Raw genomic sequence first — 26,537 nt, 5'->3', positions numbered from 1 at the left:
GGTGTGGGGACTGCAGGGGCGGGCTGTGAAAGGAGCTCTCAGAAGAAAAGGACAGAGGCAAAAGACCTGGGGAATTCCTTAGTTTGCACTGATGGTCTGTGGGACAGAGGATGGAGGCTCAAATTGGTACCTGTGCAGGTCCCTGTGGAGACTCAGAATGGTAACTGTGGAGGTCCCTGATGACTTTTGCCTAAGAACCTGAAAGAAATTTGGTGGGGAAACCTCTCCCATGTCGGCAAGAGTGCATAGTCCATGGTGATAAAATGCCTGATGTAGCAGGATGGGTCGATTGCCAATGGGAGTCCCACTGAACAGGAAGTGATAATGCCTGATTTCCTTCCTCCCTCACTTCTGCCTCTGGGAAATGGACTAGACTGTAATGGACTAGACTGTAAGCTTGCTGTGGGCAGGAAGCGGGTCTACCAACTCTGTGATATTGTACTCTCCCAAGCACTTAGTACAGTGCTCTGCACACAGCGCTCAATAACTACTGTTGGTACCTTTGGATCAGTGAGCACAGCATTTGAGGGGCTAGGAGGCATGGCTTTGGGGAGAGGACATCCTGCACACTGATCTGTTGTCGAGTTAATAAGCTTGTGGGTTTAGGGGAGCCAAGGGGCATGCTGACTTTCAAAGTCTTCTGATTGAGTTCCCCGTAGCCTGAGCAGTCAGAAGGAAGATAATGTCCCACGTCGGGAAACCAAGGCTGGAACGGGTAAACCCCTTTCACGTGCCACCTTAGGTGGTTTCCTCACTGCTTCCAAGAGGTGAGTCTGTTTGAGCCCTGAAAAGAAGTCTTCACATTGAATGTATTTTGTTTGTTAACATGAGTACAGTTTGTAAACTTGCCCCGTGAGTAAATCAGTGTGTCGAGAACCTGCTTGTAAATGACCTTCAGGGTTTGCGTTCTTCAAATGAAGGTGGATTTCCCAGATGTCTACATCAATCCATCAGAAACATTTATTGTCCTTCTCAGCTGATACTGTTCCTAAGGAAAATGTCCCAACCTTTTATCTTCTCAGAGACCCCCAAGCCCAAGTGAGCCATTTTGCTTTTAATTTTCCAGGAGCCGTTGGTGGGACTTATCCTGTTTATCATGATTTGTTAGCGACTACAGTAGGGTTCACTTTTCAAAGAGACCAAAATACAGTTATGAGAAGGGTGGTTTGCCAAAGTCGCGGAATAAATTCTGGTTTTTATTCCTGTAATTTTGTGTACACTTGCGTCTTCAGCCCCTATGAATGATGAAGAAGAGTTAACCAAGAATTGTGTGTTAAATTGGGCTAAATCAGTTGCATGCACTAACAATTCTAAGATGCTTGAAACAATAACTTCTCTATAAAGGCAGTTGTGGTATTTATGATAGTGCAGAGATTAGTTTTTCCCTGTAATTCAGAAACATAGCCTTATTTTCCATATTTGTAGATCTTAACTCAAATTTACTTTTGCCTATTTCCCTTCCAGTTGCTTTTACCAAGAGTGAGCTACCTAACCCTCGTAACTGACAAAGTGAAAAAGCACTTTCAGAAGGTTATGAGACAAGAGGATATTAATGAAATATGGTTTGAGTATGAAGGCACCCCGCTGAAATGGTGAGTGAACGTTTCTGAATCATTGAGCTCTGGGGCTCTGGAAGAAACTGGTGATGACCTAAGAATGCAGCCTGTGTGTTTGCACCTATAGCGTGAACAACCTTGGATTGTGGGAAAAACCTGCCTGGGTTCTTACTCCCACTTGTTCCCTCCTCCTCGTTGCTGCCATAGCACCTTGGAGTGAAGTGGGAGTGGGGGCAGGGGATCCAGACCCTCACAGGCTATCGGGACAACCTGTGAGCATGTCCAGAGGGCCGTAGGTAGCTCTTTCCTGCCCTAGCGAGTAGGTCCGGTTGCTCAGATTAGCGTCCTCCAATTGAACAAAGTCAGGTTTAGAAAGGGCTTAGGTAAACTGCCAATGTTGATTACAATATTTTTTTTTTTTTTTTTTGTGGGGGTGGGAGAGCTCCTTTTGCTATGGTCCTCTGTGTTCCTCTCCCTTCCTCCCCCGGTCCCCTTGTGTACAGACAGTTCAGGGGTGTCTATATTCCTATTAGATGGGGAGCCTCTTAGAAGGAACCACCTCTTTCATGTTGGTTCTAGACTGAAAGCTCCTTGTGGGCAGGGAACGTGTTTATCAACTCTGTTAGGTTGTACTCTCCCAAGCGTTTAGTACAGTACTCTGTACACAGTAAATGCTCAATAAATACTATTGACTGATTGAGTCTTAGCTCCCCAGCATTTTCAACCCTTGCCTATCTCTAAGGGTCCAAGATGACTTCCCTGCATGTTTGGGCCGGACCTATGTTGGAATTGGGGAATGTCCGGGTGCAGTGTGCTGGAGTGTTGGAGAAAAGGTGTGTGTGCTTACCTGGCTGCAAAACTGGATAGTGCTGCGGTGCCAGTTATGGATTTCTGAAGTCTTGTAAGAACCCACCCTCACCCTCTGGGAGAACTACTAGGTGGACAGTGTCCTGCAAACATTCTGTCAATGACTGAGTTAAACTCATATTTTCTCCATGTGTTAATAAACAGTTACCAATTTAAAAAATAACTTACCAGTCACTTATGCTCCTTGAAAACGCTCTAGAGGCTTTGCATTCTTTGGAAAGAATTAGATGACCCATGCGCATTTTTGGTAAACTCACTTTTCAGATGCAAAGGATGGGAGTGAGACAGGGCAAGTGCTATTTTGCTTCCTTTAAAAGTTAGTTGTATTAAGCATTTAACTAGGTGTCAGGCACTCTGCTCTGCACTGGGGTAAACAGTCAATTGGTGGTACTTGTTGAGAGATTTCTGTATGTAGAGCATGGTACTGAGTGTTTGGTAGAGTACAGTCGAGCAGGTAGACCTGATCCCTGCCCACAAGGAGCCTACAGACTATGTCAGCATAGAGTGGGTTAAGGCAGGGAAGGCCTCTTAGAGGAGGTGTGGTTTTAATAAGGCTTTGAAGTTGGGGAGGGTGGTTGTCTCTTGATATGAAGGGAGAGAGCCTTCCAGTGGGGGCAGAGGAATAGGCAGTGAGTGCGAGATACAGGGAGTAGGTAGGGTTTGGAGGAGCAGAGTGTGTGGACTGGGTTGTAATTGGAGATCAGTGAGGTAAGGTGGAATGGGGAGAGCTGATGGAGTGCTTTAAAACTGATGGCAATGGGTTTGATGCAAGTTGGATGGGCAACCACTGGAGGTTCTTGAGAAATCTGGAGGGGAAGTGGATGGAGCATTTTTTTTAGAAAAAAATGATCCAGGCAGCAGAGTGAAGTGAGCACTGGAAGAGGGGAGAGACAGGAGGCAGGGAAGTCATTGAGGAGGCTGATGCAGGAATCAAGGCAGGATAATATAAGTGCTTGGATCAGTGTGGTAGCGAAATCTAGAGATGCTTCTCTCTCTATTAGGAATGTGTGGTGGGGAAGGAGCTAAAGCAAGGAGTGGGAGAGTAGCAAAGAACGTTGGGGAGTGAGCCATTCTGATAAATACCATTACTGTAATTACTACTATTACTGCCCCTCCCACTCAGTAGCAACACTGAAGTGGATAGTGGAAGCATGAAAAGGTGAGCCTGAGTGGTGAATTAAATAAACAAATAGCCACAAATACATAAATGCTTTAGAACCATTCTTGGTGCCAGATAGGGCTAGGGGTGGTCCTGCTGTTTGTACTCGGCACAAAAAAGCCAATGGACAGTGGACCCATTTGGATCAGAACCGTATTTGGATGAGAAGTTACATAGAGTAAACCTTCATGTAAGCAAAACTACCTTGCAGGGTTTTTTTTTTTTTTTGGACCATGTCCTCCCCACCAAAGCTTTGAGGATTTCAGATGGCAGATGACTGTCCCCACAATATAGCAGTTGCTGGTGACCTGGCTCCGCCACTTGTGCTGTGTGATCTTGGGCAAGTTGCTTCACTTCTCTGTGCCTCAGTTACATCATCTGGAAGATGGGATTAAGACTGCGAGCCCCATGTGGGAAAGGGGCTGTGTCCAACCCTTGTATTGTAGCTTGTATCTACTCTAGTGCTTAGAATAGTGCTTATCACATAGTAAGCACTGAACAAATACCATGATTACCATCATTATTAAGGTCAAAACGGCTTCCCATTTCCACCGGTGGTGGTGTTGGTCTTTCTTCCCCTGATCCGGGAATGGTTTGCTCTTGAAACATTGTCCTAAGGGAGTCTGTGGCCTGATCTGTGGCTGCAGTGGTTTTGAATGACTCAGGGGAAAAGACTGGAAGATATTAAAACTCTACAGACTTCATTTGCCTTTCTCCATGAGCATATTTTGGCAGCGGCGTGCATGGGAAATCTTGCATCGTGGGAGATATCAGACCTGTGCTCTGCCAGTTCCTGCCAATGCCCATAACTGTGTTGTAGTCGGGCGGCCCTTGGCAGCTGTAGGGGGAACAAGCAATTTTGTGCCAGTAAAAACTCTAAGTAGTAATGGTGTTTATTGAGCACTTACCATGTGCTAAGTCGTGTAATAAAGTGCTTGGTAGACATGCCGCCTGCCTTCAGCGTGGCTTAGTGGAAAGAGTCCGGGCCTGGTAGTCAGAGAACCTGTGTTCTAATCCTGGCTTTGCCACCTGGCTGATGGAGAACTTGGGCAAGTCACTGCTCGGTGCCTCAGTTACTTCCTCTCTAAAATGGGAATTCAATTCCTGTTCTCCCTCCTATGTAGATTGTGAGCCTTATGTGGGACTGACCTGATCATCTTGTGTCTACTCCAGTGCTTAGTACAGTACTTGGCACATAATAATCACATATACCATAATTATTATTCTTACAAAAAGGGCTCCAGGAGTCATGATGATCAAGGTCATGTTAGGCCACTTCAGGAGGAGTCGTGATGTTCAAAGTTGTGTTAGGTCACTTCAATAGTCTGGTCTCATGTCCTCTGTTCTGGTTTGCCGGCTGACTGTGGCCAAGTGTGGCTGGCTGGGTAGGGTTGGTCTTGCTTCTCTCAGGTTGCCCCAGAAACAAGGGTCTCTACATGGTTCCTTGACACGTGGAAATCTGGTTTTGGAGCTGGCATCAGGGAGGGCACATACGGCCTGCCTGCGGATCCCAGCACAGACAGTGGAGAGGATGGCTCTGTGGTGATCAATCACCTCCTCTTTGTGCTGACTGCTTGGGTGTTCTTGACCCTTAGCCCCTAAAATTCCAGGGAAAATGCTGTTCACTCAGCCAATTTTCTTGTTTTTAGAAGAGGTTTGGAGTGAGCTAGCCAGCAGAGGGTGCTCCACCCTTCCACATTTGTTACCAAGAAGCACCTAGTCAAAGCGCTAGTCTTCCCTCTTACCGCAGTCAATCAGACCGTGGTATTGATTGGCTGGAGGTTAACTTTCCAAAGCTAAGTGTTGCAAGGGTTCATGACACTTCATGGTATTTCTCCCACTCCTTATACTTTACTCCGTCTCTCCCTTATGCCTCTTCCTGGCACTTGGATCTGTGCCCTTTAATCACTTGATGTTTTTGATGTTCTCTCCATCCTCAGCTCCACAGCACTTACGTACCTATCTGTCATTTATTTTAATATCTAACTCCTCATTTAGACTTAACAGGAAAGATATCCACCAACTCTTTTGTATTGTATTCTCCCAAGTACATAATGCAAAGTTCTGCACACAGTAAACATTCAGTAAATACCATTGATTGATGGATTAAGCTCTCAAGTCAGTGAAACTTCTTAAAAATGGTAGTAATGCTCCCTTGATATGTATGGTGGAACTCAAAATGGAAGCTGAAATGTTGAAGCCCGTGCCAATGCTGGTAACTTTAAAACCTCCCCCAGAAAAGAGTGCTTGTCATTTTACTTCTCTGTGACTAAGTAGCCTGTTTGCCTTGGGTGTTGGAAAACTCTTTTTTCAGGACCGTCTCTTAATACCTCCTCAAGTTCAGTCCTTTCTCCTGGGAGAAAGTGTAATAAGGTGTCCCTGAAATACTTGAATGGTCATGCTAGGTTCCTGCAAGAGGGAACTTGTTATTTCTTTTCTGCTGGTGGGGAGTGGGTAGACCATGATCTGCCGCTAAATTCCTGGCAAGGGTGTCATTGTGTAACATTAACATCATGTATACTTGTGGCAATCTATATCATTTGGTGGGAGTGGCCTATATTTTGGCTGAGGGTGGAATTTTTCCAGTTCCCTGTTGCATTAATCGTAGAACCTGGCCCATCACTCTCCTTTCCGGTGGTTCTTGTAGGGGACTTTCACTTCCCTGGGCTGCTGGGGAATTCTTAGAACCCTATAGGCTGGAAAGTGTTGCCTAGGTAAAGCTTTCAGGTATTGTTGCTGCTGCTGATGTTGGAAGAGTTCCCAACATAGGTCCCTGGACCATCATCATTTGACCAGGCATTGGTACTTACAACAGAACATCTGTGCTGCTATCTCACCCTCCTTTGAAGTAGCAAAAAAGAGAAGGTCTTAGGCGCTTGAGCTTCGTGAATTGTAGCTGGACCACTAAATAGTTTAAAAATAAGACCCTACGGAAGAGCCTTTAGATCTTGGGGTCTTTATTTCCTGGATTTCCCCCCTCCCCCACTTTGGCTTCCTTCTAAGGTCTGGGCGTTTCTAGATTGTCTTATTCCTTTTTTGATGCCTGGCCTCAGTTCTACCCATCACCCTTAGTGGTGTCCTAGCTGTGTCTCCATCTTGGCTCAGAGAGCAGACTCAAAAAATATACTGCCGATTGATTGACCCTGGAGCTAGCCAGCCCTGGTTGGCTTGAAGGCAAGATGGGGCTGCTCCAGTAAGGTTTTGTTCAGGTCATAGTGCAAACGCTAATTGACTAGGAGTACCAAGTTATGTTGGTTTACCTATGAAGAACCATGACTCTCGAGACCGAGTCAAACAAGATTTCTTTTAAAAGATTTGGAAATAATGTCTCTTTGCAGGCCTCTTCCATTAAAGTGCCCAATGAGTCGAGAGATGCCGGCTAACCTGGGTTCAGCGGAGAAATCCAACCCAGGAAAGACTGGTGCGGTGGGAATGGGCAGGGGGAAAAGGAGACTATAATTTAAGGAGTCAGGATACTTCTGGATCTGGATGGGGGTCTTCAGGTTCTTAAGCAATCCCCTCTTTGGGCCCAGCCTCAACCTCCTGTCTTCCCCCATCCATAAACACCATCAGCCAAACTTGGGGCCAGAAAGTGGAGGAAGAGCATCGTGAGGAGCTGCAGCCCGGACCCCCCTAGAGGAAGGACTACTGGAGCCAGTGGGTGATTGCAGTGAACCTGTTCCCCCTACAGTGTCCTTTCAGCCTCGACTGCTGCAAAAAAATCACCGGGGTCAGACTGCTCAACGGAAATTTCTCCTTTCCGAGACTCTCACCCAACACACCCCGGGTGATCATCAGCCATTCCTGTATATATCAAGGGCCTTGGATTTCCATGCCAGCCTTCGGGGATCAGCCGGTCTTGGATCTGAATTGTTTTCATTTCTTCTAAATTGAATGATTTTCCTGGTTTACATGTATCTGTTTCATTTTTGAAGCTACAGGTCACATTTTCCATGCATGCTGTTCCCTAAGATGTGTTAACTTTGTCTCTTGGCTCATTTGTACAATGTGTTGGAAGATTAAGTGATCCTCTGAGGCGCATTCATTTATGTAATAAAGAATGAGATATCATATAAGCCTTTAGATTTCATGTATAGTGTGGTACGAGCTGCACATTCTCTCTCTGCCCAGTGAGAAGCAACAGTTCGATTGGTTTTGATCCTTTTTGAATAAAGTCAAACAGCTCCTTTTCTCTTTACTAATAAACAGCTGTTGTCAGTACTCTGTGTTGATCTGCTCTGATTTTAGAAGTGTTCACACTTTTACTACTATTTGACAGGGAATATGTGTGATAGTGAATTCCTACAATTACTAATCATTTCATTGAATCACTGGTTATCTGCCCCACAGGGTTCTATTTCATACTTACACTAGATTGATGGTCTAGTATCACACTTTCACTGTAACAGTGGGTTTGAAGACACTACTCCATCAAGTTTGAAGCTGTTTTCCTTAGTGTGAATGCAAAGTAAATTACTTCATTGCTATCAGGAAATAGTAATACTTAACCCCTCCTACTGATGACTTGGAGTTCACCTCTCTAAGCTTAGTCCAGATACCTGCCTGAGATAAAGGGATGAACAAACATATGCCCTGGGAGTAGTTTTTTTTTCCAGGTAAATCAATCAATCAGTGGTATTTATTGAGCTCTTACTGTGTGCAGAGCATTGTACTAAATGCTTGGGAGAATGCAGTACAGCAGCATTGGTAGACGTGTTCCCTGGCCACAAGGAGTTTGCAGTCTAGAAAAAGTAATGATTGCTTTTGATAATATTAATACTGATAATGGTATTTGTAAAGTGCTTACTATGTGTCAAGCACTCTTCTAAGCACTGGGGTAGATACAAGCTAATCAGGTTGGACACAGTCCCTGTCCCACATGAAGCTCACAGTCTTAATACCTCCTTGATTGGAGGAGGTAAAGGAAGGTGATTTTATACTTGAAATGGAGAGGAGAGCTGCACAGTTCTAGAGTCTGGTTTCTAGCTGACATTAACTTGCCGTGTTACTTTTCAGTAATTGACGACATCTCCAGATTAGGACTTTAATTCTTTGGAAAGCAGAGACTCTTCAGAAGTGTGGGGCCTAATGAACATTTGTAAAAGCCTTTTGTGATTCTTCAGCAAACTGAGCTTTGGGCCAAAAGTGCACCTTCTCCTGTGAAGCGGTAATATTTTAATGGGGGAAAGTTTGCGGAAGCCACCTGGCAACGACATAATGCCGGTTTGATCTTGTCTGTGTTCTTTTTTGTTTTTTTGTTTTTTTGCTGAGCTCAGGGTTTTTCCTGGTTATGGAGGCAAGAGGCTTGCCATGCTGGCATTCAGGGTTGGTCTGCAGGGCAAAGGGACTGTTCTCAGGTCTCTGAGGTAGGAAGATGGGGAGGAGGGCAGGGAGACTGCTATGACTTGCAGGTTGCTGCAAGAAAGCATTTGCCAACTGCTGAAGCTGTGCTGTGAGTAGTGGATCCCCATGGTGGAAATTCAAATGAGCTCTCTCTAAGACAGTCCCATTTTTCATGAACATTCTGATTTTCACAAACTGCGGTTTGGGCAAGTGTGGGATTGGGGATGGGAGTTTCTCGGTCAAGACAACAATGCATTGCTTACTGTCTGCTTTTTGGGAAATCAGCAGACTGTATGTTGAGCTGGTCTTGGCATTCCAGAAGCAAAAAAAAAATCATCGGTAAGGAAAGACTCCTCTGAGTCTGTTGGCTTTCTAAGACCTGGAAGGTGCCTGGTGGACAGGAGCAGCCGGAGGGCAGAGTAACTGCAAAGAGCATCGGTGAATCTGATGAGGCGCCACCCGAGGCACTCAATTCTTTTCTTTCTGGATTCCCGTTCCTAGCTTTCTGAGGCTCCCACCGGCCCAGAGCCAGGGCCCATCTTCTGGGCCATCAAATCCAGGGTTGGGAGCATCTTCCGTCCATCTCCAGCCCTGGAGTAAGCACTGCCTCTCTTAAAAGAGTGCTGTTCCACATTTATCTGGAAAGGCAATTCATTACACTGGGTGGGCTAGAGTTGAAATGCTGATTCTGTAGAAAAAATGGATTAGGCTTTTTAAGGATGACAAAAAGCCTGTTTTAGTTCTTTGCAAACTGCCAAGTGAAACAATCTTTCCTGATAATATATGGGATGAATGAAAGCAGAATTGCCTGTCAAACAGTGACTCCTTCCTCAGTCTTTCTCTCCCCACTGCATCTTCTTTCCCAGAGTGGTGGAGCGATCGTGTCTAATATTTTAGACTGTAAGCTTGTTGCGGGCAGGGAACATGTCTACCAATTCTGTTGTACTGTACTCTCCTTTGTACAGTGTTCTGTACACAGTAAGCCTTCAATAAATGCCTCTGATTGATTTGATTGTGTACATTTGAAGATTTAAACAGGACTTTGAAATACAGATTTTCCTGATTCCACCTTGCAGGTTGTAAATTCACCCTTGCGTGTTCATTTCAAAATGCCGTGGAGGTCAAGGACCAGTAAGATTGTGGTTTGCTCATGAGTCACCAGTAGTCCCCTTGCACTTACTCTCCACTCCTGGTACTAATGTTTTCCCTCTAGACTTTAAGCTCGTCGTGATCAGAGAATGTGTCTGCCAACTCTATTAGCGCTCTCCGAAGCGCTTAGTACAGTGCTTTGCATACAGTAAGCACTCAATAAATACAGTTGATTTATTGGTTGATCTCATTTCAGGAACCACATTTGCTAAAGGGCCCAGGGCACGAAGATGAACTTTTAGAACCACTGGACTGCGGGAATGAGCTTAACTAGGTCCATGATGGGTGAAGTCTAGTTACTCCCCAGACTTAAAGTGCATGAATGTATTCCCAAGAGCCAACAAATTGATCAGAACCATACATGTAGATGAAAAAAAATGATAAAAAACACAATCCACATAGTTTCATGGTCACATAGCAATGTAAATGTCTACCAAGAAGAAAAGAGTTTGAATTTGACTTTTTTCCGGCATGCATGTAAATAGAAGGCTTAGTTTTTTCACTGTTATCTTTTGAATCATTCAGTTGAAAGACACCTTATACTAAGAGGCTGGAGATGCCGTTATCTATGCTAAGTAGACTTACCATTATCTAATGGAAAAGTGAGATGTGTTTTAATCAGTCTTTTTGAGTCAGTCTTTCAAGTGAGGGGGTGGGAAATATTTGAGCCAAGGGAGGCTACACAGCATTCTCTAGCAGTGAGAGAGCTCAGTCAGCAGTGACAGGGGCCAGGTCCATGGGGACCTGAAGCTGGCTTGGGACTGGGAGTATGGGGTGCCCCCTAGAAGGAGAATGAAAAATGGGAGATGGCCGGAAACACAGGCTGAATTATTGTCATCTGATTTTGTGAGTCATGAGTGTTGCGAGGAAAACATCAGCAACTCGATACACAAACCTTTTCAGCCTAGTCCATGTCTCAGGCACTCTTAAACTGAAATGGAGTCGGTTGGTAGGAAAAAACAAACCCATCCCTTGACTGAAAATTGTACCTCGGGAGCCCAGGCGGGCAACCAATATTCAATTTTGCCTTCAAGTGATAAGTGATTGGACTTCCCTCCATTATGATGCCAGATCATGTTCTGGGAATGAATGTTGTGTTGTTGCTGTCACTGTAAGTGTCCGTGCTTGCCTTAAATGCTTCCCTCTTTCATTTTTAGGCATTATCCCATCGGTTTGCTCTTTGACCTACTTGCATCAAATACAGCCCTTCCTTGGAACATCACCGTGCACTTTAAGGTAGAGTGTGGGTTTCATAGCATGTCTCATCTCTGGAACAGAATGGAATCCCAAGAGGAACTTAATTTTTTTACAGTAATTTTTGGTCAAGAGGTGTCATTGGTTTTTAGCAAGGGTTATTCCTCACCTTCCTCCGAACCTCTAGCAAAGCCATTTAAAACCCCTTTTTGATATCAGTTCCTCTATGGGTCTTAAAAATGATTTTATTTGATTTCTGTGGGACAGATTAAAGGAAAAATTGCTACTCCCACATTGGCTACAAAATTCTAGGGTGTTTTGGTAGCAGGCCAGGGTTCAGAAGCATGTGTACCGACTTCCAACTAATCTAATTCCTCTCCCTATGGCTCCTAGGTCAGCTGGTGATGGAAGGGGCTTTCGGTGCCCCCCAGAACCTCCCAGCATGTGGTGCATAGAAGAGAGGCCCCCTCCACCCCCTTTGCCTCCCCCATTCCTTCCCCACCCTTCGTGTTGCACTACTTCCTCTCAACCGAGTCCATTCTTGGAGTGATACATGACCCGCCCCCTCCAGAGGCACTGAGTCTCCTGAGCTGGCCCCTGGAGGAACTGGTGCACAAGCCAACGAGCAGCTGGCTGGCCCAAGCTGGGGCGAGGCAGCAGAGGAAGGTTGCTGCTGGCTGTGGTTTCACTTACCAGGGCGTGTCAATCATTTTCGGGAAGGAGTTGAATGCTGATCTGGGCGGTCCAATTGGGTGGTCCGTCATTCTGGGGAGCCGATGTTCTTGACAGCCAAATCAAATGCCCTGGATCTCCTCGGGGACTGGGCAACTGGGCTCAGCTACTATATCTTAGGAAAAAGCAAACATTCTGGAAGTAGGGTGGTCACTGATCAGGAGAGGGCTGACCCTGAATTAAAATTGAAACTGAATCCTCAGTTACACCCTAAAGAAAGTCATATAAGAACTTTCAGGTCTGCAGTTGGGCCACTGACACGGAGGAAGGGGTCGCATTCTTTAGTGACTTTCATAGCATTTCAGTGGATTTCGTTCTTATTAAGCTGAGGACCCAAGAACATATATATTCATGTAAAAGACATTTTGGGCCAGGTTAAAGTTGGCCTACTAATGGCAGGGAATTTGAAAATGGACTCTAAGCAAAACTGGAAGCTATTCAGTTTCCTAACTGTTTATGCAGACAATCTCCCCAAGACTTTGTAGGGGGAAAAAAAAAATCCTTGTCTTTTGGAAACCCATCACATTAAAAAACATACAGGTCTAGTTTATTTTTCTTTGTTTAGAGTGGGTAAGATGAGAAATGGCCAAAAGAGTTCAGATACCTCTTGTGTCATGTCTGCATATCCCCTTATAGTTGCCAAAAGGCAACACTGAAAAAAATTTCATTTGTGAACTATAAAGAAATGTGAGGCATGTCTGCCCATTAGGATCATCACCTTCCAATCATACATGTTTAATGCTAGGACACCATGGAGTAGGGTGTTCTGGGAAGTCATCCCCATCTCTCCCACCGCATTCCCCCCTCAAACTGCCTAGTCTAAGTGGTGGCTGTGGCCATGGTAGTCAGAGAGAAGACAGTGGTGGCAAAGGAGAACTTTGGTTGTTGAGTGAGTAGCCTTCTCCCCTACCCCAACCTCCACCTCCATTTCTCCATTCCCTCTCCATTTCCCTCTCTTTCCTCCTCTGCCTTTCTCTCTCTCATCTCCTCCTCTCTTGGGAATCCAGGTAATCCAGTCACCCTAAGGTTTAGTCTGTAGAAATCAGATCTCTGAAAGGAGAAAATTCCACTCTAAACATGTGAATGTGGCTGCATATAGGTCTTGCGAAACTTTGCAGACAATAAAGCTAAAATTCCAAAGTTCGGAATTGTCGGAATCTACAGTCCTGACAGAAGATGAATAAACAGAGTCATAACTCAGAGGTGTATCATGAGTATCTTGGTGGGGTGTTGTGTGTTGCTTTACATGTACATTTTGGAAGATAACAACACCTACAGTACCAGAATGCACTGTAAATGAGTGAGATCATGATGAGGAAGCAGATTGAGTTCAGTTCAGTCAGTCATTTAATCGAATGCTTATTGTGTAGAGTACTGTACTAAGTGCTTGGGTGAGTACAGTATAACAATAAAACAGTCACATTCCTTGTCCAAAATGAGCCTACAATGTAGAGGGGGAGACAGACATTAATATAAATAAATAAAATTACAGATATGTACATAAGTGCTGCACGTTTTAAATTTTGGAATTTTACAACTAGTTCTTATGTTATTCTCCAAAATGTGAGACTTGAGAAACATTTCCCAGAGGCTTCTCTAATAATAATAATAATTGTGGTATTGGTTAAACACTTTTTTTAAGGATATTTGTTAAGTGCTTTCTATGTATCAAGCACAGTTCAAGCCCTGAAGTAGATACAAAGTGATCAGGTTGGACACAATCCATGCCCCACGTGGTACTCACAGACTTAATCACCATTTTACAGAAGAGGTAATTGAAGCAAAGAGAAATGAAGTGCTTTCCCAAGGTCACACAGGTGGCAGAGCCGGGATGGGCTACGGGGCTGTTATCCAACTTTCTATGGCCCTTGGTGAAAGACCCATGTGTAGACTGGGAATCCCTGCTCTCTGAGTAAAACAGGCGGTAGCTTAGGGAATGGAGTGACGTAGATCTCCATGGACTTGGGGAATCATTTTGCAGTTACAGTGATGGAGGCCTTTCCCCCTTACACCCACCCTTTTTGTGGTCTGAATTGCAGTCTTTGCCGCAAAGGTAATGCACAAACACACATACACACACACACACACAGATTAAGAAGCACTTTTGTTCACCTGCTTGTCTTGGTTATTTACTGCTGAAGTTTCTCTCCCTATAGGGTAGGACTGGGGAGCGGTGAAAAAAGCACAGAAGAAAGAACCTGAGCCTGGGAGTCTGGTGCCCTAGGTTCTAATCCTGACTCTGCCACTTGCCTGATTGGTGACTTTGGGCCCGTTACTTCTTTATGCCTCAGTTTCCTCTTATGTAAAATGGGTATTAAACATCTATTCTCTCCCTCTCCCAGTCCCTCAGGCTGTGAGCCTTTTTAGGGACTGTGACTTGTCTGACTGTATTATCTGAAAGTGCTTGGAACTTAGTGCTTAAATGCCATAATTATTATTATTACTACTACTACTATTAATAATAATAGCTACTCAAGAATTAGGCACTGAGGGGACAGGGAGAGAGGGAAGGAGGCTTGCCAAAAGGCACACTTGCTCTCAGGCCGTTTTGCTGCTTTCACAAAATGACAAAGGCAGCTGTGGGCTCAACCATGAAGGGCTGGGTGTGAATGAACAGGGAAAGGAAAGCTACCTGATCGTAATTTTATGTCTTTCCGGTAAGTGACTAAGGACGTTTGATCGAAAGCATTTTTCCTCGATAAAAAGCACACCATTTTTTACTGTACTAGGTAGTGTGAAAGCTCTAAAATATTGGGTGGTGTTAAAAATAGGTGTAGCATATTAAGAACATCCTGGAGTAAGACTTTATGAAACCAAAGTCTCTCTTGATCTCTCTGTTCATTTGAGGTTTGATTCATTTGACTTTCCCGGATGAGGCAGTTCCCTGGACACTTGGTTCCCGGGCTCTGCTCAAATTGACTATTGTCCTTCCTAAGTTTAAGGGAAGCTTTGTCTTCCTTAAGGAGGGGAACTGCAAGCTGGGCTAAAAATAAATATTGAGGACATTTTCCCCAGGGTAGTACCTCTTTTGCTGCAAGCCCAAGGGTTTTCACAGTCCTTCAGTAGGCCCTTGATTCTTATCGATGGGTTGAAACATCTTCATTGGGCCAGGCTCTGTTCTGTGTGAACTGGAGACAATGACCTGGCCGTTTTGGAGGTTGCACTTTAAGAGTGAGGTTCTGAGCTTGGTTATCGTTAAAGAAAAGGTTTCCTGTTGAAAGTTGAGATGGGCTTTTTCATTTCCTTATAAGGAATGTTATTCGTTGCCATTCTGACTGTTCACTTTTGGAGAATCATTTTGGTAACCATTAGGAGGCGGATTTTTCAGATTGCCCTCTAGACTGTAAGCTCATTATGGACAGGGGATATAGCTGATAATTCTATCATATCGTATTCTCCCAAGCACATAGTAGAATGCTCTGCACATAGTAAGCACTCAATAAAGATGATTGAATAAATGAATAAATTGATTGATTGATTGCCAGGGTTCTGTGGCAAAGAGATTCTAGGACAATTCAGAGGGAAAAAGAATGGCTGGGGTCCTCCTGAAAACTGCATAAAGTGAAACTATCCAGGTCATGTCCTCAAACAGAGAGTGGGATCAACCTGCTGTCACAGTCCGGGAGGCCCATATGGGCAGACGGAGGCCTGGGTGGGTAGGGGGTGTGTCCTCCAGGGTGCAGGCACTTGAAGATTTCCTGGGGCCAAGCTTTGTCCTTACTCTAGACTGCAAGCTCCCTGTGGGCAGGGGATGTGTCTGCCAACTCTGTTGAATTGTAATCTGCCAAGCACTTAATACAATGCTCTTCACATAGTAAGCGCTCAATAATACCATTGAGTGATTGACAGTGCTACCTCCCCGTTACCTCCATTCACAAATTGGCCTGGGGTTTCTCAGAAGCACACCTGGCACCTGGGAGGCAGAAAAGGCATGGATAACAAGGCATAGCCGGAGGGCACATGGGCTTGGAGACAGGTCCCAGACTGCTCCCAAAGAGCCTGCACTCGTGTGTGGCCCTCCCTTTCACTGCCTGGTGCTAACCCAGCCCCGTACTGGAACGCTTGGATATCCTGGGCCCAGTAGTCAACGGGAGACCAGTCCAGCCTGACGAGGACCTAATGGGCAGGGTTGAAATAATAGGATAATAATAATAAAATAATAATTATTATTATTATTGTGGAATTTGTTAAGCACTGAGTGGCAAACACTGGGGTAGTTGCAAGTTAATCAGGTCAGACACAGACCCTCTTCCACATGGGGCTCACAGTCTGAGTAGGCTTTGAGGTCCAGACAAGTTAAGTGACTTGTCCAAGGTTACATGGGAGGCAAATGGCAGAGCTGGGATTAGAACCCAAGTACTCTGACTCCCAGGCCTGTGCTCTTTCCATTAGGACACATTACTTGGCCATCACCTCAGCAAGTCACAACATGTGTCCGGCAGCCCCCCAAGGAGAAGTTCCCCAGATCAAATCTGCCTCGATTCTAGGATCCTGTCAGGCCAGTGAGAACCTGGCTAATGACACAAGGAATGGGGGCAAATCCTTTAGCCATGATTGTGTTCCTCTACCCGGTCACTCAATGCTTGGAAATTTTGTGGGAAAGTGACCAATCTCTGCCCTGTTAGTTTTGAGTATTTGGGAATGGTAACTTTTCAAAATTGATACTGTCTTATTGCATAGTGAAAGTGAGAAGGGTGGAGGGGGAAAATATATTTTGATGGAATACCTACTAACTTCTCTGCTTGGCTTGTGCTTCCTTTTCTTCTTCTTACTGGTAGAGCTTTCCTGAGAAGGACCTCCTGCACTGTCCATCCAAGGATGCTATCGAAGCCCATTTTATGTCTTGTATGAAGGAGGCCGATGCTTTAAAGCACAAGAGTCAAGTCATCAATGAAATGCAGAAGAAAGACCACAAGCAGCTCTGGATGGGATTACAGAATGGTAAATAAGTCCCTCCACACCGCAGCCATGAACCTTCAACAAATGGTCGTCCGTTAGAGGATGTCCAATGACCCCAGGGTCCTACCCAGTGATGAAGCCTTTGGAAATAACCAGTTTTCCAGCACTTATGTGGGGTTGCATTGGCTGGCTCTGGAAATCCTGATTTTCCTTTGTTGGAAGTGGGTGCTCAGGAGGCTGCAGTTTGCTGCAGTGTAAATGTAGATAAAGTGAGGTTTGGATTGGCAGCTCGGGGCATGACCCTTGAATCTTGCAGTTGGGTCAGGTCCATTGAACAAGCTTGAGGGTCTAGAGGCCTGGCTACGGAAAAGCCCATGTTCCCAGTGGACCAGTCTTGTTTTTGATTTTGGCTGGAAACCTGGCCAGGAGGGTGTGAAGACTAATGGCTTATTCTCTTCAGTGTGGGAGCATTACTCCAAGAAAGCATCATTGAGCCCCTAAAATGTCAGGGTCGGGAGTGGTGGGGTGGATAGAACGTTCTTTGGAGATATTAATTGGGATCCACAAAAGGTTAGGTTAGGTGTTCTTGGAGAGTGGAAGTTTTACAAACACCATCAGTAGGCTTTATTTGGGCTGAAAAGCAAGATTGCCTCTTAATTAGACCAGTAGCCAACAGTCTGAAGAAATCTAGTACCAAAAATGCATAATGGAGAAAACAAAGTCCCCATATATGTTGAAAGCAATTTGCCACGAGTTTGTTGGTGGACTGGTTATCAAATTTCCCTTTGGCAAGAGCAGGATAAATGAGGATGAACCTCAACTAAATGGCTGCCTCCAACAATCAATTGGTCATATTTATTGAGTGCTTACTGTGTGCAGAGCACTGTTCTAAATGCTTGGGAGAGTGCAGTCTAACAGAGTTGGTAGATAAGTTCCCTGCCCACAAGGAGCTTAAAGTCTAGAAGAATAATTGTGGTAATTGTTAAGTGCTTGCTATGCACCAAGCTTTATACCAAGCACTTGGATATGCACAAGATAATCAGGTCCTGCATGTGGCTCACATTCTAAGGAGGAGGGAGCATAGATATTGACTCCCCATTTTTGCAGATGAGAAAACTGAGGCTTAGAGAGGTGAAGTGACTTGCTCAAAGTTACACCTCAGGTAAATGGAATAACTCAGATTAGAATACAGGTTCTCCTGTCTCCCAGGCCCTTTCTCAAATCCCAAGAAAGAGCCATTCAACTTGCTTTTCTTTTTCTGCTGCCCTCTCCTCTAGCCCGCTAGATTACTACTCCTTGAGGTCAGGGATAATACCCACTAACTCTGTTGTATGACAGCATTGTGCACCCAGTAGGTGTGCAGGAGATCCTGCTGATTAGTATTTAGTGTCTCCTCCTTGGCAAGGGAGCCCCTGCAGCAGTTCTGATCTCCGCTGGAGCTCAGGAAGGTACCTCTCTAATTGAGGAGCTACTGAGAGTTCAAGGCTGCGGGCCAGTGACCTCTGCTTTGCCGCTTCCTCTTTGGCCAGATTGTCACCAACCAAATGATGTGTGACCGTTTCCAAAGGAAACCCCATTAACATGGTTCCCATAACCTTCCGCCCGCTGCAGGACCACCAGGCCTCGTTTGGGCGGCTTGCGGGGGCCGACGCTAACCCTGGACTTGGTTATTCTTTCAAGAATCAGCCCATAGCACAGTAGTAAATAAGCATTGAAAAACCCCGGGGAAGCAGGCAGTAGGATCCTCATTTAGTGTGAGAGAGAGACTAAGACAGAGAAAGGTTAAATGACTCGTGAGGGGTTGGGGCAAAATGTCATCTTAAAAAAAAAACAACAAACCCCCCCCCCCCCAAACTGTAGCTAGTAGTGTTTTTTTAAAGAAGAACAAGAAAAGTAATGGGGTGACCTAAATAGAGGGGTTGGCGGGGTTGGAGAAGAGCCTGGAGATCCCACCCACGGAGGTTGGAGCTGATATGAAGGGTAGAAAGAACTTGGAAAGAGGTTTTGGGTAGAGGGCTAGGGGAATAAAGCCAGTTTAGGAGGTGTATTTTAGACTTAACTGAGTGATGAGCAGTGGAAGGTGGGAGAGGGCAGGTAAGGGGATATTAGAGTACAGAAGGTGTGAAGGGCATGGGTGTGGTTTGGTCTGAATGGAAAATGTGCCTATATGTTGAAGAAATATCAGGATTTGGCAGGCTCTCGAAAGACGGAAGTCGAGATCAGACAGTCAAAGTGAAATCGTGGTGTCACCAGTTGAGGGGCCGGAAAGCTAAAAGCACTGTCCTCAGTACCTGTTCAGGAAGTTGGCTGAGAGAGAGTGTTTTGAGGTGACAAGGAGATCTCGGTGGAGATCTCGGTGGTGATGTGAATCAGGAGGGCCTAATCCCCTTGCCCTCTCCCTGTCTAGCCTTGGGCAGGGTTAGTGCTTGAACTCAACATCAGGATCCTTGTCCCCATCTAACTGGGGAATCAAATTCCCAGACCAGGATGGGTTGACTCTGGGAAGTCTCTCCCCACACGGGACATACCTGGATCGGCCAGGACACGATTTGAAAAGACTAGGCCTGTGGGTAATTCCATTTATTCCACTTCTCCAAACCTAGTGCTAGTGAGGATTGTGTCACACAGACAGGGCTGGGTGATGGTTTTTTTGCAAAGCGGGCTTTGGAAAATTGAGTGCCAGAGATATGGTTATTCGATGGGCAAGCTCGTTTAATGGGACCTGGAGCAAACATTCTTTTCTTCAGATTCATGTTTTAAAACCCTCCAAATGGGCAAGCAGGAAAAAAACGTCATTTTCTAAATGATACATTGTTAGAACTGCACTTTCTATGCTCAGAATAATGTTAGAAATTCCCACCTTCCCCTGCCTGGAGCTAAGGGGCCACTGGATGCTGCACTTCCGTGGGCTGCTTCACCTCCAAATTGTAATGGTATTTATTAAGCACATACTAAGTGCCAGGCACTGTACTAAGCACCGGGGTAGGTATAAGGTGGGGCACAGTCCGTGTCTCACTTGGGGCTGATGGACTTAATCCCAATGTTACAGATGAAGCCCAGTGAAGTCAAGTGATTTGCCCAAGGTCACACAGCAGACAAGTGGCAGAGCAGGGATTAGAATTTAGATTCTCTGACTTCCAGGCCCATTCTCTATCCAGTAGGCCATGTTGCTTCCCATTCGTGTCCTCCAGACCACGACCCTTTGGGGGAGGGGGAAGCCCTTGCAGAAAATATTTCATTGAGATTAACTGTTGGAAGTTCAGTTAACTCGCACCGTCTCTTTTTTTAATACTGAAAAAGGATTGTGCCATGATAATTCCATAAGTGACGTCAGTGGGCGTAAATGCAAAGGATCGCACCGTTGATTTTATTTCAGGGAAGCATAATTTTTGGTGGTTCTGATGATTAAAAGGTTTTTGTTAGCCGTAAGCAGGCCAAAGCAATCTCCAAAGCTTTAGTTAAGAGAAACGATAAATGGATATGAATTGTATTCCAGCAGATGGTGCGACTATTTCATTAAGAATGCACCTGGGGAACAGAACATAACAACTAGATGAAAAGTTTAAACAATTTTTGAATACTTTCAAATGCTAATTTTAATTTCCTAGCACTCTGTGAAAGAGAAATAAGAAAAGCTTATGAAACCAAGAGAACTCTTTTAAGACATGTTGTGCCTTTCAGTATGTTTTTATAGGTTTTAGTTTTAGATCTAATGCTTTTTAGCCTCCCCATGAAACAGAGATGATGACCACAAAAAAGAAAAGAAAGTACCATTTGTATTAGCAACAAGGCAGTTATCGCTACATCTGCAGGTTGGCTTTTCTATGACATTTCGAGCAATTTTCTTCAAATCCTTTTTATTAAAGCATAATCCATTCCTTTAAACACGGGAAGCAAACCCGAACCACGCACAGTTAGTAGAATGTGAAACTTGTGGTATTCAAAATGGTTTTTGCAAGTGCCAGTGAAGTTCTGAATTCAAAAGGCAGGGTTAACGTTGAACAAGTCATGCCAATTATTACCTGAAATTCAGAAACCAAAAGAAAAATCATCTTCATGGGATTACTGTATTCTCCCCCAAGTTCTCCGTGAGCCATTGTTGATTTTTCTCTCCAGGAAGATTTTTCAGCTGCCTCATTTGAATGGGGCAATAATATGCCAGTTCAAGGTAGTGAGGTGATTTCTAGAGAGTGAGATTAACCAGGAGAAATACTGCCAGGCAGAAGTTGCCTGATGCTGTTACTGAGGATTGATTATTGATACCAAGCAGGTCGTGATCAAGTCCCAGACCCTGTCCCTGCAAAGTTTTCAATTAGTCGTATTTATTGAGCATTTATTGGGTGCAGAGCACTGTATTTAGCCCTTGGGAGAGTACATTACAACAGACTTGGTGGATACATTCCCCGCCCATGAAGAGTTTATAGACTTGCTCAAGCTGAGGTGGCCAGGCAGGCAAACACCATAGAACTCGCTTTCTGGGCCAGTTTGTTCTCCGAGCTTATGTGTCAGTTTGTTGATGACCCTCCCGGAGGGGCTGAATATCTTAATATATAACTTCTCATCTTTTCAAAGTTGAAACCCTGGCCAAGTAAGGGTCTTTAATGACATTTGCCTTCTTCTTTCCTCCTCCTCTCACTCCAGCCCCTCTTCCTCCAACAGTGTTTAAATTTCCACAAACACGGGATATTGTATTGATTGGCTGTACAAAGTAAGTTGAACAGACATAGATCCTAGCCTGTAAGTGCTTAGAAACCAATAAAGGTGATGCTGAAGCAAACAAATGTGAAGGTCAAGCAAATAGAATTATGCCACAAACCAGAATCTGATGCAACAATAGTAGCCAAGCCATGAACAAATAAATATTTACACAATATAAAGAATATAGTGTTTAGTGTTTGCATGCTGAAGCTTTTGTAGATCAGTGGGTCATTATAATAATAAAATAATTGTGACATTTGTTAAGCACTTAGTACATTCCAAGCACTGTATTAAATGCTGGGGTGGATACAAAATAATCAGGTTTTACACAGTCCCTGGCACATTTGGGGCTCACAGTCTTTGAGTTCTCTTTAACTTTTGCCCAGATTTGCCCTTCTCTGCAAAAAAGTGGCACTCAGTTCTCATCTCATTCCAGGCAGAAAGTCTATCAACTTTCTCATAAAGGTTGAAAAGTTGTTTGTGAGGAAGAAAGAGTAATAGCCCATGTGCACTGGACATCATCATAGGTCATTCCAATGCTGTTGTCCAAACCTAGATTTTTCCCAGCGTGTTCCATGAGTGGTCATGCCTTGTTTTTGGAGAGTTTCACTCAGCATCCAGACTTATTGTTCAGTTACAAAATGATAGCTAGTTTCCATTTTGTCCCTGGTAAGGCGATTGTTGCAACATGGATTCTGACAGTCAGCTCTAAACATGGAACTGACTTTCTGGAAAGATCAGCAAGATGGATTGACAGGTGAAACACTCAAATTCAGCTGGATTTCTACCTGGTCTCAAAGAGAATAAAGAAAGGAGGTGGTGGTGGTGATTGCCCTTCCCATTTTCTTTGACAATTATTTTGGATAAATAAATGTGAAAGGTTACTTTGTAAATCGGCCGATGATCAAGTCTGAAATATTGTTTCAAGTGGAATTGGCTCTCCTGTAATACAGAGGGTGGTGATGTTCAGGGTAAGTCACGTTATGGCACTCAAGCCCTTGACTGCACAAGAGAGGCCTGGGCACTACCATGTAGAAGGCATTCTGACTGCGTTGCCCAGTTTCTCAGCAGTAGCCTATACAAAGGGCCAACTGGTCCCTCACATCACAGCAGAACCAATCAAACTAATTTGCAGTAGTGAAAATAAAACTGGAGACATCAACTCCTGAGATTCCATAATATGGATTCACTTTAATCCTGCAGATGGATCACACATTTCTTTTGATGAAAGCAAGTTCCAAGATTGTCATGGGGGTGGCTTCTCAGTGTGGGCTGTGGCACTGCTTCCCTCTTATCTCTGGTGCTTTCCTTATCTCACCTGAAACTTGAGTTTTTGCTTTTGGAACTTGGAGCTGAATCTCATTACCTTGCCCCAGGAGGACGCCTCCCACTCTGAGCTTCTGGCCAGTATCAGGCCGGCCAGCTGGGCCACCCAGAGAACCTCAGAATTAGATTTGCCAGGCGAGTCAGTAGAGGTTTTCTCAGGCATTTTCAGTTTTGCTTTTGTCATTAGGTTAAGCCTTTTTTTTAAAGTTAGGTCATGCAAAATTAACAGAAAGTTAGGGGTCAGAAGTTACATACATCATGTTCGGGAAATCCAGCCACACAAATGGGGTCCCGTGATTTTTATTTTTCGATCACAGATCGAGAGTTGGGTGGGAACTGGGTTACCACCAGATAGATCAGTTCGGAATACCCCTAATATGTCTGGGGGAGGAGGAGGAGGACGAGAAGGAGAAGGTTAGTCACCGGAATGGCCCCAACGCCTAAATTTCTGATTTAGGTCAACCTTTTAACCTAGGTAGCCTCTACCCCAAATTGTTTCCCCTTCAGAGCTCCGTCTCCATCTCAGCTATAAACACTTGCCCTTTGCTACATTCCAATAACTTTCATACTGTTCGATTAGTGATCTGGGGGAGGTGCTGCCTTTTGAATTTGCCTGAGATTGATTCAAGTTTTAAAAATAGTTTAACATTTTGGTGGAGGATTATGCTTTGTGATGGAAAATATGAAAACTCTGACTGAAGGCCACCGTGGAATGAGGCGCTGTCCTTGAAGGTGCTGGATAACTTCTCTCTAAGGACACCCTGGCGTCTACCCACTTTGGCCCAGGGCCAATCCACAGTCAAAAGAGATTGGGCTGTGTAGATATGAACTGCATCTTTGAACTGTGAGACCTGATGGAAGTGGAGCCTGGGCTTTGTTCAGAAATCTCCTGGGAGCATGTCTCTTCCTTGAAGGGGTTCATGGGGGGAAGCATGCATCCATCACTAAGCATCCATTAGTTCATTCTGGAGTTCACTCATTCATTCATTCAGTCGTATTTATTGAGTGCTTACTGTGTGCAGAGCACTGTACTAAGCACCTGGGAGAGACAGTTACTCTCCCCATCTTCAAGGCCTTATTGAAGGCACATCTCTTTCACGGGGCCTTCCCTGAATAAGCCTTCATTTCCTCTTCTCCATTCCCTTATGCGTAGCCCACATTTGCTCCCTAAATTCACACCTTCCTCAGCCCCATAGCACTTAAGTACATAGTGGTAATTAAATTATATTAATGTCTGTCTCCCCCTCTAGACTGTAAGCTCATTGTGGCAGGGAATGTGTCTACCAACTCTGTTATAGTGTTATGTTGTACTCTCTCAAGCATGTAGTACAGTGCTCTGCAAAGAGTAAGTACTCAATAAATGCAAGTGACTGATTTAGTGTATATTACATAGAGTTGGTAGACCTAACCCCTGTCCACAAGGAGCTTAAAGTCTAGATCCCTAAAGAAAATGAGCTAGGGAAAGGAGGGTTTAGTAGGGGAAGGCCTTTTGGAAGAGATGTGACCTTAATAATGCTCTGAAGCTGAGGAGAATGGTCGTCTGCTGTATATAGAGGGGGAGGGAGTTCCAGGCTAGGGGGAGGATGTAGGAAAGGGGTCGGAGGCTAAATAGATGAGATCAGGGCATGGTGAGTAAGCTGGCACTAGAGGAGTGGAGTGTGTGGGCTGGGCTGAAGTTGGAGATCAGTGAGGTGATGTAGCATGGGGTGAGCTGATTGAATGCTTGAAAGCTAGTGGTAAGGAGTTTCTGTGTGCTGTGGAGGTGGATGGGCAGCCATTGGAGGTTCTTGAGAAGTGGTTCTTGAGCAATGGGGAAACATGGACTTAATGTTTTTGTTGATAAATGATCCGTGCACCAAAGTGAAATATTGACTAGAGTGGGGAGAGACAGGAAGCAGGGTGGTCAGCAAGGAGGCAGGTTAAGTATTCAAGGTGGGATAGGATAAATGCTTGGATCAGCATGGTAGCAGTTTGGATGGAGAGGAAAGGGTGGATTTTAGCAATGTTGTGAAGTTGCCTGGGAGAGTACAATACAACAGAGTTGGGAGACATGCTCCCTGCCCACAGTGAGCTTACAATCTAGACAAGGAGATGGACATTGGTATAAAGTAGTTTGTAATGTATAATTTTTGCACACTGGAGCACTTAAACCTGAGTAAGCATAAAGGAACACAAGCTACAAGAGCAGCTCAGAAAGCATCATGATGGCCTCGGGGTGCTGAGCTTTTCTCGAGCTGTCTGGTGAGCTGGTTAGGCCTTTCTTCCCGTGTTGTGTGCACAGCCCTTTTTTCGCCAGGAGGTGAATGAGTTCACAGTAGAACAGGGAGGCGTTCAGGACACATGACTCGGTGAGAAAGTGGCTCAGAGCAAGTTTATAAGCAGCCTGAAGCATTCCCCTTTAGAACAAATGAGCTTTTATTATACAAAGAGGGAAAGTTGACGTTACATGTTTGAAATCAATCACTCAATGGTCGTCTTGATGTCACTGTGAAAAATGGTGGTAGAAGCCAATCTGGAAAGGTGGTGCACTTGGTTGTTGGATAAGGCTGTACAGGTAATTGGCCAGGCTTCTAGGGAAAGCTGGAACTTGAAATTGCAGAGGAATAAAAGAATAAATGAATTTCACAATGTCTGGCTCCTATTCAACCCCCTATATCGCTTCAGGTAGATTTGGCAGCAAATATTGTTGACAATAAAACCCAGTGAAAATATTGACAGTTATTTCACAATGCATGGCAATATACCGCTCCAACACAGGCTGGTGGGGCCAGGCCAGTGCAGCAGTGAGTGCTGGCTGCTCCCTGGGATTCATTGCGAGGGAAGGAGCACTGGCCATTTCTGTGATTCAGTGGGTTCACCGGGTGCCTTGGCCCTCCTTGACTGTGACAAGGACAAGGACTGTGACAGTGACAAGGATGCCTGGGCCACGTTATTTTAAAGGGACACCACAGCAAAGGAAAATTTTTGTTTAATCAGTTTAGCTTGAAAAGTCACTGGTTTAAAATGATCTGGTGAAAGAAAACCACTGGTGAGTAATTTAGTTTAGGATTTTTGAGAAAATAGAAAAAAATTGAGAAGCACAAATTGGAGTCGCTCAGTGTGGAACTATGACCCTTCCCCAGGCTGGAGGTCATGACTCTGACCCTGGCTGACATCAGAACTGTCCACATCCCTTCCCTGAAACTGTTTCTTTAGATCTGTGGGAGATCCGTCTGCTCCCTCCCCCAGTGCTGCTTTCCATCTCATCAGTATTGGCCAGTTTCCTAAACCATATAATCCAAATTGTCTAGTTGGGTTGTCCAGGATTTTCTTATGCCTGTACATCAAGATTCCCAGTTTCTTTCCTCTTCATATTACTTGAGCCCAAGACCTGTTGTTCACTTGGGGGTGAAACATCTGACTGAGAGCGCAGGCTTTCTAGATTTTTCATGTTTAATAAATGTGGCATCTTGTAGTAGCCCTGTTGCAAGGAGAGCAACTTGAGGCCTGGTGCCTTGAGTTTTGCTCCTTGTAGAGCTGGTGAAAGGTGTGCGCAGTGGGGAATTCCCAGTGTGAATGTTTTTCCTATCTGTTCGATGCTAAGTTTGTCCCACCCTTCCAATTATTGGCTGTTT

At 44.8% G+C, this 26,537-nt stretch overlaps 1 protein-coding gene across 1 annotated transcript in view; it reads left to right on the top strand.

Moving 5' to 3' along the window:
- The window catches only part of ATG5 (autophagy related 5), a 91,690-nt gene that overhangs the window by 5,561 nt on the left and 59,592 nt on the right, over positions 1-26,537 (top strand). The window contains exons 3-5 of the mRNA XM_029047358.1: positions 1,465-1,592; positions 11,232-11,310; positions 16,779-16,941. Of these exons, the coding sequence (XP_028903191.1) occupies positions 1,465-1,592; positions 11,232-11,310; positions 16,779-16,941 (370 nt within the window). The remainder of the gene's footprint in view (positions 1-1,464; positions 1,593-11,231; positions 11,311-16,778; positions 16,942-26,537) is intronic.

This window comes from Ornithorhynchus anatinus, chromosome 19 (genome assembly GCF_004115215.2).
Source record: "Ornithorhynchus anatinus isolate Pmale09 chromosome 19, mOrnAna1.pri.v4, whole genome shotgun sequence".
Lineage (NCBI taxonomy): Eukaryota > Metazoa > Chordata > Mammalia > Monotremata > Ornithorhynchidae > Ornithorhynchus > Ornithorhynchus anatinus.
Note: the sequence above shows the minus strand (reverse complement) of the source record. Positions and strands in the feature narration are given on the sequence as shown.